Source organism: Somniosus microcephalus, chromosome 24, assembly GCF_052327205.1.
Source record: "Somniosus microcephalus isolate GS21.2 chromosome 24, FLI_Smic_1.0, whole genome shotgun sequence".
NCBI lineage: Eukaryota > Metazoa > Chordata > Chondrichthyes > Squaliformes > Somniosidae > Somniosus > Somniosus microcephalus.
In genome coordinates this window covers 40,342,681-40,362,519 of record NC_141010.1, presented here as the reverse complement: position 1 = coordinate 40,362,519, position 19,839 = coordinate 40,342,681, and the positions used below count along the sequence as shown (strand labels likewise).

The 19,839-nt window shown below is 45.1% G+C and overlaps 1 protein-coding gene across 1 annotated transcript; it reads left to right on the top strand.

Moving 5' to 3' along the window:
* The first annotated feature begins 1,013 nt into the window (after positions 1–1,013).
* On the top strand, positions 1,014–10,095 carry LOC147101263 (transcription factor Sp6-like). Its single transcript, XM_085966554.1, has 2 exons — positions 1,014–1,332; positions 5,186–10,095. The coding sequence occupies exon 2, from the start codon at positions 5,236–5,238 to the stop codon at positions 6,370–6,372; it is 1,137 nt and encodes a 378-aa protein (XP_085822680.1). The 5' UTR covers positions 1,014–1,332; positions 5,186–5,235; the 3' UTR covers positions 6,373–10,095.
* Positions 10,096–19,839: the final 9,744 nt, after the last annotated feature.

Below are 19,839 nucleotides of genomic sequence, written 5' to 3'. Positions count from 1 at the left end.
CTTCCCCCACACACACTCACTCCCCACACACTCTCCCCCCACACACACTCCCCCACACACTCTCCCCCCACACACACTCCCCCACACACTCTCCCCCCACACACACTCACTCCCCACACACTCTCCCCCCACACACTCTCCCCCACACACTCTCCCCCCACACACTCTCCCCCCACACACTCTCCCCCCGCACACACTCACTCCCCACACACTCTCCCCCCACACACTCTCCCCCTACATACTCACTCCCCACACACCCTCCCCACACTCTCCCCCCACACACTCTCCCCCCCAGCCTTGGGACAGCTTCCAAAGGCAGCCCCTCTGCATATAGAATCTTCTACTGCTCATAGTCTGTGGATCTTTGTAGTTTCCCACATTACAACAGTGACTACACTTCAAACAATACTTCATTGGCTGTAAAGCGCTTTGGGACGTCCGGTGGTCGTGAAGGGCGCTATAGAAATACAAGTCTTTTTCTTTTTTTTTCCTTTATACCCTTGTGGCGGGACATAGATTTAGTGCTGGAAAAATATCATTCTAAGGAAAGAACTTGCCTTTCTGTGACACCTTATCGAGTCTCTCAAAAACATGTCAAAGTTCTTTACGGCCAATGAATTATTTTTGCAGCATCTGTTGAAGTCCTTTTTAGAAGAATCGCAGTCTTAAAACCTCTCTCAATATCTAGCAGAAGACATCAAATCCGTTAGTAGTCTAGGTGCTGTTTATTAAACACATACATTGCATAGAACACAAGGTGCATCGATGGATTCATCGGGTCTTTTTTGGAAATCGGACGATGTTTGGTTTCATGGGTGTAAAATTACATTAATCGATATTAAACACCACCCCCCCCCCCCACCCCCCTCCCCCTCAAAATAATGAACCTGTGAAGTGTCAGGAATGTCAGCCGGAGTTCCTGGCTGGCTGTTTGCGGTTTTGTGTGAAGTTGCAGTTTGGTGTCGGGTCACTGGCTGGGAGGAGCCAGCGCCGGATCCCGCGGTAAAAAGAGCAACTCGTCAATCGGAGCCAGTGCAGAATGAGGAGCCGAGCCGAGCCCAGAGCAGCCTGCAAGAACAGCCCCCGCGGTCACTGCTAACCCGCTCCCTCTCTGCGTGTCCATCAGCCCCAGGGGAACTGCGACTCTTGGCCCCACACCCGGCTTTGCCCTGACTACCTGCTGAAAGCGGCGCCGCTTCAAAGTCCTGTCATTTGGGGGAAAGGTTTCTGTTGTTGCTGTCAACACTCGGCAAGGTTCTTTTACAACAACCCGCCGTGGGTTCACGGAGTAAGGAGGGAATACAGAAATTTGCCCCGCCGGCGAAAGAGCAGGTAGGCAGCGATTTTCCACAATGTGCATGGCCAGGATTGGGACATCCTTAATCGGCGAGAATACGGAACACAGGCGTTTGGAATCCATGCTTCAGTATAGAGGGGAAAGTAAAGTTCCAACACCTCTCTTCCTGAGGGCTGGGTTCCAGCCCACATCCCCTGTACCTCGCCCAGGTGCCCACAGTGAGTGGCGGGGTGGCGGGGGAGGAGGTGGATGAGAGAGAGAGAGATACTCCATCTTCTCCATACTCCATACCCACAGGCACACTTTCCAATAGGCAGGAACCCTGGCTGATTCCTTTCATAGAATCATAGAAATCTACAGCACGGAGGAGGCCGTTTCGGCCCATCGAGTCCGTGCCGGCCGACAAAGAGCTAACCACCCTAATCCCACTTTCCAGCTCTTGGTCCGTAGCCCTGTAGGTTTCGGCACTTCAAGTGCGTATCCAAGCACTTTTTAAACGGGACGAGTGTTTCTGCCTCTACCACCCTTTCAGGCAGTGAGTTCCAGACCCCCACCACCGTCTGAAGAAATTTCCCCTCAAATCCTCTCTAAACCTCCGACCAATTACTTTAAATCTGTGCCCCCTGTTTGTCGACCCCTCTGCTAAGGGAAATAGGTCCTTCCCATCCACTCTATTTCAGCCCCTCATAATTTTATACACCTCAATCAAGTCTCCCCTCAGCCTCCTCTGTTCCAAAGAAAACAAACCCAGCCTATCCGATCTTTCCTCATAGCCAAAATTCTTCAGCCCAGGCAACATCCTCCTCCCTCAAGGCCTTGTTGACCTTTCATCAGAACTTCTGTTTTAGTGATTAACTTAATTGAGATCTGCTAACTCATTATAGTTCAGGGCTTACTTGGCCTGTACATCAAAGATGCTATAATTTAGCATATATACATATATATATGTGTGCCTGTGATATATATCGGCGTGTGTGTATAATTCTATCAAGTTTTTCCTGTTTCATTATAATACCGCAATATTACCTGCCAAATCACTACCTCACAGCCTCATTATCCTCATTATCTACGTTCTTATTCTAGGGAAAGATTTCCACTTACATTCCGAAAGTCTTACACAGCAGTTTTTAAAGGGACTCTGTTTTGCCAAAATAAAAGTCACACTCAGTTAAACACATATAAAAATAGAGGCAAGTAGAACTAGAGAAAGAGATTTTATGGGTTTCTGTCATCTACATATTTAATATAAACTAATCATTTGCTTTGCGATGTTATTATTATTCAGAATTCTATAGGGCTGAGGGAGACCCACAAGGTTGAAACGTGCAGAAGGAAAGGCGAGATGAACAGGAAGTAATGATTAGGCAATGCTTAGCTTGGGTTTTATAACCCTGCAGATTGTATAACGAGGGAAGGATTCAGGGAGATAAGGAGTTTTGAGGTCATGGGTTAGAATAGGAGAGGAAGCGATGGATTTTGAATTGAACGCTGGGCAGATACAAATACAGGTCTGTCATAGTACAAACTATGCGTGTATATTATACTCATTTTTTCTTTAGATCAACACAGGATTAGAAAAAGAAAAAGAGACACTGGCTGATTATTTGGAGTTCCCGCCAAGTACGATTAACCAAGAAAAGCGGCAGAGGCGGCGTTTTGACGCTTATATTATTGTTGAGTTTGAAGTTATCGCCGCAGGAATAGGCTGGTTTGTTTTTAAAACTCAGTCGCAGGCTGTTACTCAGTTGTGTTCTAATGTCACAAGCTGCTAGGAGTGCTTCCTGTGAGGTGAGTGAGTCGGCAACTTCTTGGAATGATCATGTTTGACATTTCTGACAGTGTGCTGAAGAATTTAGAAATTAAGTTCATCAATCCGTCACTGAGAACGTTCTTAGTGGTTTGTGAAGATAATACACAATTGCTGGAAGTCTCTTGTTAATCTTTCAAAGTGTGTGGCCATAAATTAACACTCAGGAATAACATCTCATACTCAATCTCTGTGTTTTTTGTGTGTTATGATTAAATTATATTTTACTGAGAACAGCACAATTGTCGGGATTTCCCCCTTCCAAACTTGCCTTGTGTCTCAAGATCATAGAGTGGTAGTTACAGGTCAATTGCTGAATTAAGAATTTCGCACAGCGTCAGCCATAAACTCTATTTTTGTTTTGCTTTAGCATAACATTAAGAAATATTTTGTTTATTTCTAGACGTGTGTTATTGATTACCCTGGGTGTAGGACGACGCTCTATAGTGCAGGACACCGTCCAGTTTGAAAATGGCAGTAATTCGGTGATGCCCAGAATGAGTTTCAAAACCTACATGTAGCCCGTAGAAGGGGGGAAAGACTGTGAAGGTGTGTCCGCAACTTTCAGGTGCTGAGGAAGAATGAGTTCAAGTAGGAGGCAGTGCGGCGAGTCTTGACTTCAATACATTGAGGATGCAGTGACCAGGGAGAGCAGGCAAGGTCAAGCTGTGGTACTTTTGAAAGAACAAGAGACAACCGTTCAGAGGAGCTATTACCATAGTAGTCTCGATAAAGTAGAGAGAAGCTAGAAAGAATGCAAGAGAGATTGGAAGTTAGATGATGACAAGCCATTTCTTGCCTGCTTTCCAGAGTGCGGGAGAGGAAGTAGGAAGCTCTCCAAATATATACAGGACATAGCTCAGTTTTGACACTGACAAGCGGTTGCTCGCTGATCGCGTATATTAATGGAAAGCATTGGACCATAAAAAATTGATCTTATCTTGCGTCTGCAAACCCTTTGGTAAATTTAATGGACTGATCTTTTCCTATAAATCTGAAACCAAATACAATATTAAACTCACAGATATATCTTCACAATGTATATATACAAGGTGTGTGTGTTAGTGATAAGGAAGAACAAAGTGACTGTGAGCAGAAAATGACCACAATTAAAATATTCTACAAGATTTGGCTCCGAATTTGTAGGTTGTATTGTAACAGAGGTTGAATTGGGAGCTGGGTGGTGTACATATGTTTACATATCGGTCCTTTTCCCCCCTTGTAATGAGCAGTAGATACTTTCCCACATTGTAACAGTGACTACACTTCAAAAAGTACTTCATTGGCTGTAAAGCGCTTTGGGACTTCTGGTGGTCGTGAAAGGCGCTATAGAAATGCAAGTCTTTTTATTTTCATTATCGATTATTTCCCTGTTGTGTGCCCCTTTGGTCCAATTTTTCTGCTCCATAAATTCATTCCCTCTTATTAATTAATTAATGCCAAACTCTGTGCTCCTTCGTGGACAGTCATTGGGCTAGGGGGCGGGGAACAGGCGATCAATTCAAGTTTAGAGGTCTGCAGAACCCAGGTTTTGGGATTTATTTCTGCTTTGATCAAATATGACTCCGGAATATCTCGCTGGCAAACCCGAGATTCCTTATGCCCACACATCAAATGGGTTCGTGCTAAATGAACGGGATCAGATAGACAATTCTGTTTTAATTACATTGTCCATTTGATTGCACGGTCCAGATTTCTAGTTCTGATTGTAGATCTTTTTAATACAAATGCCAACGAATTTCCCTCAACCCATTAGCGAGTTGTGCTATTTATCTCTAGTTTACTTTATTTTCTCTCCACGGATGTTGCCGGGCCTGCTGAGTTTTTCCAGCATTTTCTGTTGTTATTTCGGATTTCCAGCATCTGCAGTATTTTGCTATTGTGCTATTTATCTTGTACGTAACATGTAGCTGCGAAGAGTTGGCAATTAAGCACATCCTTTCCATGACAGGTCTGCAATTTCGTTGACTAACTACAATGTAATGACAAACTGTAGCACGCAAGCTTGACGTGATATTTCTGGTCCTTTTTTAATAAAGGATGGTCCTTTATTGCCTGGTAACATTTTCTTTTCCTTGCAGTCGGCTTCGACTCTTGGTGGAAACTCCCTCGGTTGGAAACTCCCTCGGCAATGCAAACTGCCACATGGAGTAGCATCGGAGAACAGCAGACATCGCCTTTAACAACCGGCTTCAACTCTTGGAAATCGACCGCCCTTCCCAAGAACTTGGGCATCGCCGCGTCCGGAAGCAGTGTCTTTAGCCCCTCATTAAACACAGCCCCCAACTTTTCCTTTAACAATAAGTATGCCTTACTTAACAGCCCGAGCTTAAAGTCTCAGGATTGTGTTCAGTTCAAACCCAACCCAACAGTTGAATACTTTTCTAACTCCTTGCACCCACGAGTCGACATGGCTCATTATCACGATTCTTGGTTCCGACCTTCTCACCAGGGCGGTGTTACTGAGGACGGGGGTCTCTCGGCCACCTGGTGGGACCTACATGCTGGATCGAGCTGGATGGACCTTCAGAACACGCAGAGTGGCCTCCAAAGCTCCACCCACCCAGGTGGGCTTCAGCCTCCTTTAGGGAGCTATGGGCCCGACCACCAGATCTGCGGCCCCCCGACTCACTTGATACAGTCAAACCAAGTCATGATCAACCAGGACGGATATAAGCAAACGGACCCCGTCCAGGAGCCCCTGGTCCTGAACCAGACGCTGGAAGGAGCCACCAGAGCAAAGAGCACCAGGCGGTCCCTGTCTCGAAGCTCGGTGCAGGGGAGCTGTCGATGTCCCAACTGCTTGGAGGCTGAGAGACTGGGGACATCCACGGACGGCAGCAACAAGAAGAAAATCCTTCACAACTGCCACATCCCGGGCTGCGGGAAGGCCTACGTTAAGACCTCGCACCTCAAGGCTCACCTGAGGTGGCACAGCGGAGACCGGCCTTTCGTCTGCAACTGGCTCTTCTGCGGCAAGCGCTTCACCCGCTCCGACGAGCTCCAGCGGCACCTGCAGACCCACACGGGCTCCAAGAGGTTCTTCTGCCCCATCTGTAACCGGGTCTTCATGAGGACCGACCACCTCACCAAGCACCTGAAGACGCACGGAGAAGGCAGCCAGGCAGCCAGCAAAGAGGCCGGCGGGGAGGCCAGCAAGTGCCACTCGATCTCCGGGCAATCGCAGTCCCCGGGGGCCATCCAAAGGGACTGTGAGGGTAAGGGGGTCAGCGACGGGCTCCCAGTTGCTGATAGACAGCAAAATTAAGACTTTGGGGGGGGGGGGGAAATAACGTATTGCCAGTGTGTGAAATAGTTGCACTTGTTCTAGGGTGAGATTCTGAAGGAAATTCAACATTCCCAGAAAAGGTTACACTTTTACAATGCATTTTTTTACACAATTAAAGGGGCACTGTCTTTTTGAAAAGGTGTTGAGAAAATCTTATTTTCATTTATTTACAAAACACGCAATATAATTAAGTCTTCCTACAGCATCGCCTCGTATCTTCCTCTGTTTCAAATATATGTCCAATTTTCCCTTAAGAGATGCAATGGTCTGTGTCTCAACCATTCCCTGTGGCAAAGGATTACACGCCCCAGCAACCCTCTGTGTAAAGAACTTGCTTTTAGCCTCTCTCTCCTCATTCCCTTAGTTTTTAATTAATGATCCCTCATCACTGACTCCCGAACCAGAGGAAATCGCCCTTTCCTATTCATTCCATCGAAATGCTTCGTAATTTAAAACAAACCTCGACTAAATCTTCTCGGCTTTCTCTGCCCCAGTGGAAATCGTCTCAGTGTCTCCAGTCTCTCCTCATAACTATAGCTTTCCACCCCTGGTATCCTCCTGATGAATCGACTCTCTTAATGACAACCTCCCAAGTTGGAAAAAAGTTTGTTAAAAACTTTTTTTCACGGAGCAAATGCCCCTTTAATGCCCTTGTGTCTGATTGATCTATTTTTCTACTGATGTTTACTGCTAAACTTCAAGCCACCAATCTGAACAGAGATGTTCATACTAGAACAATTTGGAGAATAAGGGTGATCCTGACCACAGGGGCTATTTGCACACTAGGCTAACCTCTACAGAACGGCAATTTCTGGAAACAAACTGCACGAGGCACTAGGATAAGCTGCACTGCAGGAGATTCTATATCTGCTGCAGCATGACTCTTGTGATTTTTAAAAAAATATATAGTTCTTATTTAGTTTTTTATTAAAGTTTAATAATTTCTGCACTTCCAAAAAGAGATTCACTGTGTGCAGCGTTTCGAGATATTTTGATGTGATAAGGTTCTACATAAGTGCAAACATCTTTACCAAACTGCTCTACCAGACAAGAATGACCCTTTTAAGGAGCTTTATGCCATAAACTCAGCCTAACTAATGCCTCTTCAATGGAAGGAATTGTTCACATCATAACCAATATATCATTCCAAAGCAGCTGAGTCTATTTGTTTCAGCAATGTGTTCCAAAAATTTTAAGTACAGCTTACTGATGCAATATTAAACAGGATGAACAAGCATCTTGGAGACTTCCAAAGTGGTGGTTCTTACAATGTTAGGGAGAGAGCGAGAGTGGTAAATTTGTTTTTTTTAATACAAAATAATAGTTTTAACATTATTAAACACAGGCAGTATCTGGACAGCAATAAGTAAAGCGCTAGTGATTATAGTTGTGACATAGGATGAAAGCAGCAAAGGCAAATGCACTTCAGGATCGTGCCCTAGTCTGAGTAGTAATGTTTTTAATAGTCAGCATCTTGCGTCCAGTGTAATGATGTGTCGAGGCAGTAATGGGTGAGAAGGCGTGTGCTTGTTGCCTTTCAGCACACCAGAGGGTGATGTGGCATGGAGCAAAGATGACTTTGAAACAAAGCCCGCATCCCAAATCATAGACAAACACACGTTTATTTTTAATTCATTACTACTATTAGACTTAGACTATGGTTGTGTGTAGTTTTGTTAATTTTTTTTCAACAACATTTGTACTTTCATTTTCAGCTGTTGTCTATGTTTCTACTTTATTCTGTGGACATTAATGTCATTTTAATAGTTTGCTTCCCATGGTAATACTTCACGTGGGGCGTGAAAAATCATATTACACCCTCTATAAAATACGAACTGTTGCACCTAGTGTTCTATTGATGTTATAAAGATATTCAACATCCAGTCAGATCCCAAAGTCATTAGATTGCTGGGACTGACAGAAACAGTTAATAAAATGTATATTTACATTTTTTTAAATGTAAATACATAGAATAAATAGAATATCACTCTGGTTGTGGTCATTTCTTGGATTATTTGACTTGTGGGGGGGGCATCACATTATTTACTTGTGACAGTGGTCGCTGTGAGTTATTGATCTTTACCAGGTGTGAGATGACCTAGTAATGCACTGCTGCAGGTGCGATATCATATTATCAGCCAGCAAAATGACAAGATAAAACTTTAATTACATGAACTGATAACCTAGTCCTCCCTCCAATAGCCATGCTTCGAATAACTGCCTGACAGCTTCTGATGGCATGACCCTTGAAAGCCCTCTCACAAATGACACTGTCCTTGTTAGCCTTGCCCCAGTACCCATAACTTAGCACCTGCTCACCCAGCTCCTGATCACCCTGTCTCTCTTAGTCATACCCACAGTATCCTTACTCCTGATGGCCCAGCACCTGTTGGTCTTGTGTCCAGCAGTTTTCCAGTACATTCCAGTTTTTTTTTAATTCTCGGGTTATGGGTGTCGCTGGCAAGGCTGGCATTTATTGCCCATCTCTGGTTGCCCTTGAGAAGGTGGTGGGCATTCTTCTTGAACCACTGCAGTCCATGTGATGAAGGTACTCCCACCGTGCTGTTAGGTAGAGATTTCCTTCTAAACTGACAGAACATCATTTAACTGTACAAATAAAGAGAAAAAACCAACACCAATGCTGGAAAACAGAAATAAAAAAACAGAAAATTCCGGCAGGTCCGTTAGTATCTGTAATGCAAACATAGGTTAACATTTCTGCTATTAACACTTCATCAGAGCTCAGGTCAATACCTGAAACATTAACCTGTGTTTCTCTTTGTAGATGCTGATGGACCTGTGCTGTATTCTAACATAAGTTAACATGTAACTGTAAACTGTTTCTTGCATATCACGATCAAGGAGTTGTAATAAATGTTAATGGGCAGCATACACAGTAGGATGTGACAGTGTAGAACAATTTTATTTCATTTCAACCAAAATTGAATTACATAGGATTACAGAAATAGGCCATTCAGCCCAACTGGTCCATGCTGGTATTTATGCACAACACGAGCCTCCTCCCACCCCTCTTTACCTAACCCTATGAGCGTAACCTTCTATTCCTTTCTCCCTCATATGTTTATCTAGCTTCCCCTAAAAAGCTGGCTGATCAATGCAGTATTAGGTAACTTGATCCCCTGATGCTGATTCAAGTCGCTTAATATAATTATTCACAACAACAGTTCTGATGCAGATTACAATGTTCAATAATGGAACAAAACTGAGTTCATGGGGAGGGGGGGGAGGGAGGCAGTTACGATCGTGCTCAACCAATCAGAAACCATCGCTATGTTTAAACATCATTTTATTATATTTTTGTTGCATGGCAAACTCATAACAGAATCCAAATTGTTCTAACAAACTCCTGTACAAAGAGTGTGATTTTCTAGAACCATGATGTGTATTTCAAATATTGATGCATATGTTAAAATAACACACCCTCCATCCCCTTAAAAAATGACATATATTCTTACAGAAACTAGGGAGTCTACGCTGTGAATTACATACACAATAGGAAACTAATGCTGTGTCTTTTATTTAATTAACATTGTCTTTATAGTTGACAAAAAATAAAGGTTTGTTTTCAAATATTTCATGATGCCTCTGATGTGGTTTTTCGTGGTTTGGATTGTACAGTACTGTAGGAAACTCAAGGGGGGACTCCAACTGATAAATGAGCTGCTCAGCATAGACTTGAACCATACAGATCAAAGCCTCCCAAGATTGATCCCCAGTCTGTGCTTAGGGTCGCCAACTCTGGGGATTTGATCACATGCTCTCCCGCCTCCAACTGCCCCAACCAATCAAATAGCCTTTGTTCCCATCTCCAATGTTTTTATAACTAATAAATAAAATTGCTCAAAAAAATGAAAAGAAAACATACAACTTTTTTTAATGCCCCTATAATTTTTCTCCTGGGTTGCTTGCAGCAGTGTTAATCATTAATTCCTGGAGACTCCAGGGCAATCCTGGAGGGTTTGCAACCCCATCTCTGCTGCGTTAGCTGATCCCTGATAGGTAACCGGAGGACACTACGATTGGTCTCAGCAGCTCCGGGCTAGGAAAGAAAAATCAGCCAAGGGTCCTGCTCATAATCACTATCCAATGACCCTTGCTGGAATTTATATATATGCAAACATGGGGGAGGACAGAATCAGGTTGAATTGTGATGTCCCCTGTGGTCAGATAGCTTACGCTACTGATAGTCTGGTCTCGCACATGAAGAAAGACCACTTAGCTGGGTTGCCAAAGGGTGGCTGACACGGTGGAACCCTATCCCAGCATTCGTCAATGCCTTCAGGAGAGGGAAACCGTTGTAGGGATAAAAAGATAACGGAAAACCAAAGAGGTGATCCCTGACCTACCTGGGAAGTGGATTGCCATGCGTAACATCAGGTGTTGCTGAAAGCAGGAGAAATCGGAAGTTAGGGGTGAAATGAAATGTTTGGGATAAATTAATTCAGATAATCGCAAGACAAAATTGGACAGCTCTTCCAGAGAGCTGGCACAGGTACGACAGGCCAAATGGCCTCCTCCTGTTCTGTTAGGTTCTATGATTCTAAAAATAACAATAAAGATGAGTGCCTGAAAAGTCGTAGAGGCAGAAAGATAGAAAATGAGAGAGGCAGCAGTCAGGAGGAGTGATAGCTAGTGAGAGAAAGATAGATCAAGAGGAGGGGAGAGAGGCAGCAGTCAGGAGGAGTGATAGCCAGTGAGAGAAAGATAGATTAAGAGGAGGAGAGAGAGGCAGCAGTCAGGAGGAGTGATAGCCAGTGAGAGAAAGATAGATCAAGAGGAGGAGAGACAGGCAGCCAGAGAGACAGTCAATTAGGGAGAATAACAGCTAGTTAGCGAGAGAGAGATACAGAGAAAGGAGGCAGCCATTGGGAGAGACATTGCAGAAGAGGAATAGAGAGTAAATCAGCCAGTGAGAGACACAATCAGAACAAGACAGTGTACAAAACAGAGATGCAGTGAGTGTGCAACAAAGCAATTAGTTGGTAAGACCCAACAAGAGATAAGGCTTAATTTTTGTGCTACTAGTTTGCATCCTGACATGAATCAGTCATTCATGAAAGAAAGACTTATGAAATAATACTGAGCGGCCTAGGAGTGGCGCTGTCCAGGGAGAGTATAAGTACTTGGGCACGGGCCCAGCTTGCGCAGGACATTCTTAACAGGAACTAGTGAAGGACACACTAGACCTCCATGTTGTAAAACAGTTGATTAAAGCTTTGTTTAACGCTTAGACCAAGTGCCTAGTAGTTTTCTTACATCACATCCATTGTGAATTTTCAGCAAAATCACAGTGTGAGTGAAGATAAATAGTTAGCAGTTATTCTGAAATAACAACAGAAAATGCTGGAAAAACTCAGCAGGTCAGGCAACATCCATGGAGAGAAATTTGAGTTGACATTTCTGAACCCTTCTTCAAAACTGGAAAGAAAAGAAAATAGATCGAAGGCAGGGCTGCGATCGGACAAAAGAAGTGAAAGAAACAAAAGAAGTAAAAGAGACAATAAAAGGTGTTCGAAGCTAGACGAGATTGTAATAGGCTGAGATTAGGTGTGAAGTGTACTGGCAGGGCAAGAGATAGCTGCCAGGTGTGAGAGAGAAACAAAAGGAAAGGGGGGGGGGGGGGAAAGGAGTGGAGAAATTACAAGTAAAAAAGTAATAGGGGCTGAGGTTATGATCTGAAATTGTTGAACTCGATATTGAGTCCGGAAGGCTGCAGAGTGCCTAGTCGGAAGATGAGTTGCTGTTCCTCGAGTTTACGTTGAGCTTCTGTGGAACAATACAAGAGGCCAAGGACGGTGAGGTCCGAGTGGGAATGGAGCAGTGAATTAAAATGACAGGCGACCGGAAGCTCGGGGTCACCCTTACGGACTGAACGGAGGTGTTCCGCAAAGCGGTCACCCAATCTGCGTTTGGTCTCCCCAATGTAGAGGAGACCGTATCGTGAGCAGCGAATACAGTATACTAGATTGCGAGAAGTACAAGTAAATCGCTGTTTCACCTGGAAGGGGTGTTTGGGGCCCTGTACAGTGGGAAGGGGGGAGGTATAGCGGCAGGTGTTACATCTCCTTCGCTTGCACGGGAAGGTGCCAGGTGAAGGGGAAGGGCTGTTTGGGGTGATAGAGGAGTGGACTAGGGTGTCTCGGAGGGAGTGGTCCCTACGGAATGCTGAAAGGGGAGGGGAGGGGAAGATACGTTTGGTGGTGGGATCACTTTGGAGGTAGCGGAAATGCCGGAGGATGATCCGTTGAATGTGGAGGCTGGTGGGGTGAAACGTGAGGACAAGGGGAACCCTATCGTGGTTCCGGGAGGGAGGGGCAGGGGTGAGGGCAGAAGTGCGGGAGATAGAACTGACACGGTCGAGGGTAGTGTCAACCACGGTAGAGGGGAATCCTCGGTTGCGGAAAAAGGAAGACATGTCTGAAGCACTGGTGTGGAAGGTGGCATCGTCGGAGCAGATACGGCAGAGACGGAGAAACTGGGAGAATGGAATAGAGTCCTTACAGGAAGCGAGGTGGGAGGAAGTGTAGTCCAGGTAGCTGTGGGAGTCAGTGGGCTTGTAGTGAATATTGGTTGATAACCTGTCCCCAGAGATGGAGACGGAGAAGCCGAGGATGGGAAGGGAAGGGTCAGAGATGGACCATGTGAAGGTGAGGGAAGGGTGGAAATTGGAGGCAAAGTGAGTGAAATTGTCAAGTTCGGGGCGAGAGCAGGAAACGGCACCGATACAGTCATCAATGTATCGGAACAAGAGGTGAGGGAGGGGACCCGAGTAAGACTGGAACAAAGATTGTTCCACATAGCCCACGAAAAGGCAGGCATAGCTAGGACCCATGCGGGTACCCATAGCAACACCTTTGATTTGCAGGAAATGAGTGGAGTTAAAGGAGAAGTTGTTCAATGTGCGAACAAGTTCAGCCAGGCGGAGGAGGGTGGTGGTGGATGGGGACTGGTTGGGCCTCTGTTCAAGGAAGAAACGGAGCGCCCTCAGGCCATCCGGGTGGGGGATGGAGTTCAGTGTAATAAAACAATGTGCAACTTCCACTCAAATTTTCTCATCAGGCAAGTTAACGTGCCTGACATGTGCTTCAGTGTCAGCTTGGCTCAATTAGTAGCACGGTCATCCCGGGTCATAAGAACATAAGAACATAAGAAATAGGAGCAGGAGTAGGCCAATCGGCCCCTCGAGCCTGCTCCACCATTCAATAAGATCATGGCTGATCTGATCCTAACCTCAAATCTTCTATCACTCACCCGAACCCATGTGATCTCCCGGGAGAGGCGAAAAACCAGATAAAGACCCAATGGCCAATTTGGGAGAAAAAAATCTGGGAAATTCCTCTCCGACCCATCTAGGCGATCAAAATTCTTCCAGGAGATCACTCTGTCCCTATATTTTCTACAGTACTTACCTTCTGTAAAGGCGATCTCCACCCCAGCCAGGAACAGGAATAAAACCACCTCCTGAAATCTAACAGAATTAGAACACAGTAGGAGCAGAACAAGGCTACACGGCCCCTGGGCCCGCTCCACTACCCACAGGGCCATGACCATTCCGAACCGAGACTCATGTCCAATTTCCTGCCCGCTCCCCGTAACCCTTTATTCCCTTTACTTCTAGGAAACTATCTATTTCTGTTTTAAATTTATTTAATGATGTAGCTCCCACAGCTTTCTGGGGCAGCAAATTCCACAAACCTACCACCCTCTGAGTGAAGAAGTTTCTCCTCATCTCAGTTTTGAATGAGCAGCCCCTTATTTTAAGATTATGCCCCCTAGTTCTAGTTTCACCCATCATTGGGAACATCCTCACCGCATCCACCCGATCAAGCCCCTTCACAATCTTATATGTTTCAATAAGATCGCCTCTCATTCTTCTGAACTCCAATGAGTAGAGTCCCAATCTACTCAACCTCTCCTCATATGACCACCCCCTCATCCCCGGGATTAACCGAGTGAACCTTCTTTGGACTGACTCGAGAGCAAGTATGTCTTTTCTTAAGTATGGACACCAAAACTGTATGCAGTATTCCAGGTGCGGCCTCACCAATACCTTGTACAACTGCAGCAATACCTCCCTGTTTTTATATTCCAACCCCCTAGCAATAAAAGCCAACATTCCATTGGCCTTCTTGATCACTTGCTGCACCTGCATACTAACTTTTTGAGTTTCGTGCACCAGGACCCCCAGATCCCTTTGTACTACAGTACTTTCCAGTTTCTTGCCATTAAGATAATAACTTGCTCTATGATTTTTCCTGCCAAAGTGCATAACTTCACACTTTCCAGTATTGTATTCCATCTGCCAAATCTCTGCCCACTTACTTAGCCTGTCTATGTCCCTTTGCAGGTTTTTTATGTCCTCCTCACTCACTACTTTCCGTCCCATCTTTGTATCATCTGCAAACTTTGATATGTTACACTCGGTCCCCTCCTCCAAATCGTTAATATAGATTGTAAAGAGTTGGGGACCCAGCACTGACCCCTGCGGAACACCACTAGTTACTGGTTGCCAATCTGAGAACGAACCATTTATCCCAACTCTCTGCTTTCTGTTAGAGAGCCAATCCTCCACCCATGCCAGAATATTACCCCCAATCCCGTGATTTTTTATCTTGAGCAATAATCTTTTGTGTGGCACCTTGTCAAATGCCTTTTGGAAGTCTAAATACACTACGTCCACTGGTTCCCCTTTATCCACCCTGTATGTTACTTCCTCAAAAAACTCAAGCAAATTTGTTAAACATGACTTCCCCTTCATGAAACCATGCTGAGTTTGCCCTATTAAATTGTGTTTATCCAAATGTCCCGTTACTGTCTCCTTAATAATGGACTCTAACATTTTACCAACCACAGATGTTAGGCTAACAGGTCTATAGTTTCCAGCCTTCTGCCTACTACCCTTTTTAAATAATGGTGTTACATTAGCAGTTTTCCAATCTGCCGGGACCTTTGCTGAGTCCAGTGAGTTTTGGAAAATTATTACCAATGCATCCACAATCCCTACCGCTACTTCCCTCAAGACCCTGGGATGCAAGCCATCAGGTCCAGGGGATTTATCCGCCTTGAGTCCCATTATTTTACCAAGTACCACTTCCTTAGTGATTTTAATTGTATTTAGTTCCTCCCCCCCTAGAGCCCCCTGTTTGTCCAGTGTTGGGATATTCTTAGTGTCCTCTACTGTAAAGACTGATACCGGGTCAGAGCATCATGGATTTTGAGTCTTGCACTAGTACCCCATCCAATCTAGACTATCACTGCAATACAGAGAGGGCTCTGCATTGTTAAATGTGAGATGTTAAATCAAAAGGAGTCTACCTGTTCAAGTGGATGCTAAAGATTCGAAGGGGAGCAGGGATTTCTCGCTGAGTCCCTGGCCAACACTCCTCCCTCAACCAATACCACCAGAAACAGATTAACTGCTCATTTATCTCACATCTGTTTGGAGAACATTGCTGCAGCAAATCTGCTTTCACCTAAATAACAAGCACTGAATTCCAAAATAAATTCATTGTGTGAAGTATTTTAAGATATGATGAGGTCTTTCAAAATGCATTTTCTCCTCAGTAAGTCAGTGGGTAAACTGTGACACTGAACCATACAAACTAAGAATCATAGAATCATTGAATGATACAGCACAGAAGGCCATTCGGTCCATCGTGCCTACGTCGGCTCTTTGGTAGAGCTATCCAATTAGTCCCACTTCCCTGCTCTTTCCCATAGCCCTGTAAATTTTTCCCTTCCAGTATATATCCAATTCCCTTTTGAAAGTTATTATTGAATCTGCTTACACCACCCTTTCAGACAGTGCATTCCAGATCACAACAATACACTGCGTGAAAAAAGTTTCCTCATGTCGCCTCTGGTTCTTTTGCCAATCACGTTAAATCTGTGACCTCTGGTTACCGACCCTTCTTCCACTGGAAACAGTTTCTCCTTATTTGCTCTATCAAAACCATTCATGATTTTGAAGACCTCTATCAAATCTCCTCTTAACCTTCTCTGATCTAAGGAGAACCACTCCAGCTTCTCCAGTCTTTCCACATAACTGAATTCCCTCATCCCCGGTAAAATTCTAATAAATCTAGGAAGGTCCCAGGTTCAATCCCTGGTCTGTTGAAGGTTAAATTGATCTAAACCAAAGCGATATGGGACAGCACAATTGTCCTCAGTGTCCCTTTATTAGGAAAGAGGAAAAAAAACAGGTCGAATCCCCACTCCTGACTGCTGCTCATGACGTACTAGATTAGTACGGACTCCATCCACATCTGAAACCTGGGGCTCGATTTTAGTAGCCCTGAGGAGGTAGGTTTTGAGGCGGGTTGGCAGAGAAAATCGTAAAAAAATGGCTTTAGACACCCAAACCGACTCTATCCTGCCCCACCCAATTTTCGTGAGTGTCTGTTCAGCCGCTCCCAAACTGACCCGACTGGAACCGGTGGGACAGGTAGTTAAGGCAGTTAAGATCCTATTACGGGTTAGGTTGATTGGCTATGATAAATTGACCCTTAGTGTTAGGGGGATTAAATACGTGGGGTTACAGGGATAGGGTGGGATATGTGTTGGTGTAGGGGTTATGGGGATTGGGTGGGATATGTGTCGGTGCAGGCTCGATGGGCCGAAATGGCCTCTATCTGCACTGTGGGGTTTCTGTGATTCTGTGATTTGCCTTGCTAATCCTATTTTGATAGTGGTTTCCCATTTTCGTGCTTCTGGCTCCTGTTTCTGGTCTTGTCAGAAACAGGCCAGCTGCAAGGAGACGAGTTGCTGGAGGACATGATTTGTAGTCATTGGCGCAGCACTTTAAAAGCGCTCCTGTAACATGGCTGACATTCAAATGCAACAACCTTGTTGTTGGAGGTTTGGGATAAGATTTTGCAGATCTATTTGAAGGGATAATTACTAGTCCTAGGCCCTCTAGGGCTACCCTGGATCAGGCGTATTTCTCAGATATTCACCTTCAACTAAAGTTTGAGGTAACCGAATCCTAAAGATGCTTAATAGGGTCTAAAGGTCCGGGCTATCTCTCCCTGAAGGAAAGGAACAACCCGAGAATGTTACCGTCCTCCAGATAGCGCTTTTAATAAGTTTAGCTAGACTGTAACATTCCGGATAGTATGAGGGTCCGGAAAACTCCCTCAGAATTCTGCAACTCCTCACCAAAGAGTGTACAGAGATTGAGTTCACGAGTTTTTGATACAGAACTCTTATATGAGACAATTCTAAAAATATACATTTATTAAAGAACCAACATGCAATTTACAGTTGGTGAATCAGTCAATCGCAACATTCTCACTGGCGGCAGCAGCGAGAGCGGCCCTGGGTGGAGACTAAGCACGGAGACTGAGGAGTTAAGGAGCGGGGAGAGAGAGAGTGACCCAGACTCACCGGCGGCAGCAGCGAGAGCGGCCCTGGGTGGAGACTGAGCGCGAAGACCGAGGAGTTAAGGAGCGGGGAGAGAGACAGTGGCCCAGACTCACCGGCGGCAGCAGAGAAAGTGGCCCTGGGTGGAGACTGAGCGCGGCGACCAAGGAGTTAAGGAGCGGGGAGAGAGAGAGAGAGAGAGCGGGCCAGACTCACCGGCAGCAGCAGAGAGAAGTAAAAAGTAATCAAAGTGTGACTTCACCAGAAAGCAGGTAAGTGATTGGTTGGTGAGTATTTCTCACTTTCTCGCTTTTTTCCAAAATTAATTTTTGTGGTTTATAGTTTAGAAATATAGAAACATGGAAGATAGGAGCTGCAGTAGGCCATTCGGCCCCTCGAGCCTGCGCCACCATTCAATGAGATCATGGCTGATCATCCAAACTCAGTACCCTGTCCCTGCCTTCTCCCCATATCCCTTGATCCCTTTAGCCTTCAGAAATATATCTAACTCCTTCTTGAATATATTTAATGAATTGGCCTCAACTGCCTTCTGTGGTAGCGAATTTCACAGGTTCACCACTCTCTGGGTGAAGAAATTCCTCCTCATCCCTGTCCTAAATGGCTTACCCCTTATCCTTAGACTGTGACCCCTGGTTCTGGACTCCCCCGCCATCGGGAACATCCTTCCTGCATCTAGTCTGTCTAGTCCTGTTAGAATTTTATAAGCTTCAATGAGATCCCCTCTCATTCTTCTAAACTCCAGCGAGTATAAGCCCAATCGACCCAATCTCTACTCATACGTCATTCCTGCCATCCCAGGTATCAGTCTGGTGAATCTTTGCTGCACTCCCTCCATGGCAAGAACATCCTTCCTCAGATAAGGCGACCAAAACTGCACACAATACTCAAGGTGTGGTCTCACCAAGGCCCTGTACAACTGCAGCAAGACATCCTTGTTCCTGTACTCAAACCCTCTCGCTACGAAGGCCAACATACCATTTGTCTTCTTAACCGCCTGCTGCACCTGCATGCTTACCTTCAGCGACTGCTGCACAAGGACACCCAGGTCTCGTTGCACTTCCCCTTCTCCCAATCTATTGTCGTTCAGATAATAATCTGCCTTCCTGTTTTTGCCACCAAAGTGGATAACCTCGCATTTATCCACATTATACTGCATCTGCCATGCATCTGCCCAATCACCCAACCTATCCAAATCATACTGGAGTTTCTCAGCATCCTCCTCACAGCACACATGCCCACCCAGCTTTGTGTCATCTGCAAACTTGGAGATATTACATCTAGTTCCATCATCTGGATCATTAATATATATTGTGAATAGCTGGGGTCCTAGGACCGATCCCTGCGGTACCCCACGAGTCACTGCCTGCCACTCGGAAAAAGACCCAGTTATTCCAACTCTTTGCTTCCTGTCTGCCAAACAGTTCTCTATCCAAGTCAGTACCTTGCCCCCAATCCCATGTGCCTTAACTTTACACGCTAATCTCTTATGCGGGACCTTATCAAAAGCCTTCCGAAAGTCCAAATACACCACATCCACTGGTTCTCCCTTATCTATTCTATCAGTTACATCCTCAAAAAATTCCAGTAGATTAGTCAAGCACGATTTACCTTTTGTAAATCCATGTTGACTTTGTCCGATCCTGTCACTGTTTTCCAAGTGCTCTGCTATTACATCTATTATAATGGACTCTAGCATTTTCCCACTACCGATGTCAGGCTTACCGGTCTATAATTCCCCGTTTTCTCTCTACCACCTTTTTTGAATAGTGGGGTAACATTAGCTACCCTCCAATCCATGGGAACTGTTCCAGAATCTATAGAATTTTGGAAGATGACCAGCAATGCATCTACTATTTCTAGCGCCACTTCCTTAATACCCTAGGATATAGATTATCAGGCCCTGGGGATTTATCGGCCTTCAATCCCATCAATTTCCCTAACACCATTTCCCTACAAATACTGATTTCATTCAGTTCCTCCCTCTCATTAGACCCTGTGTTCCCCGACATCTCTGGGAGGTTATTTGTCCTCCTTTGTGAAGAC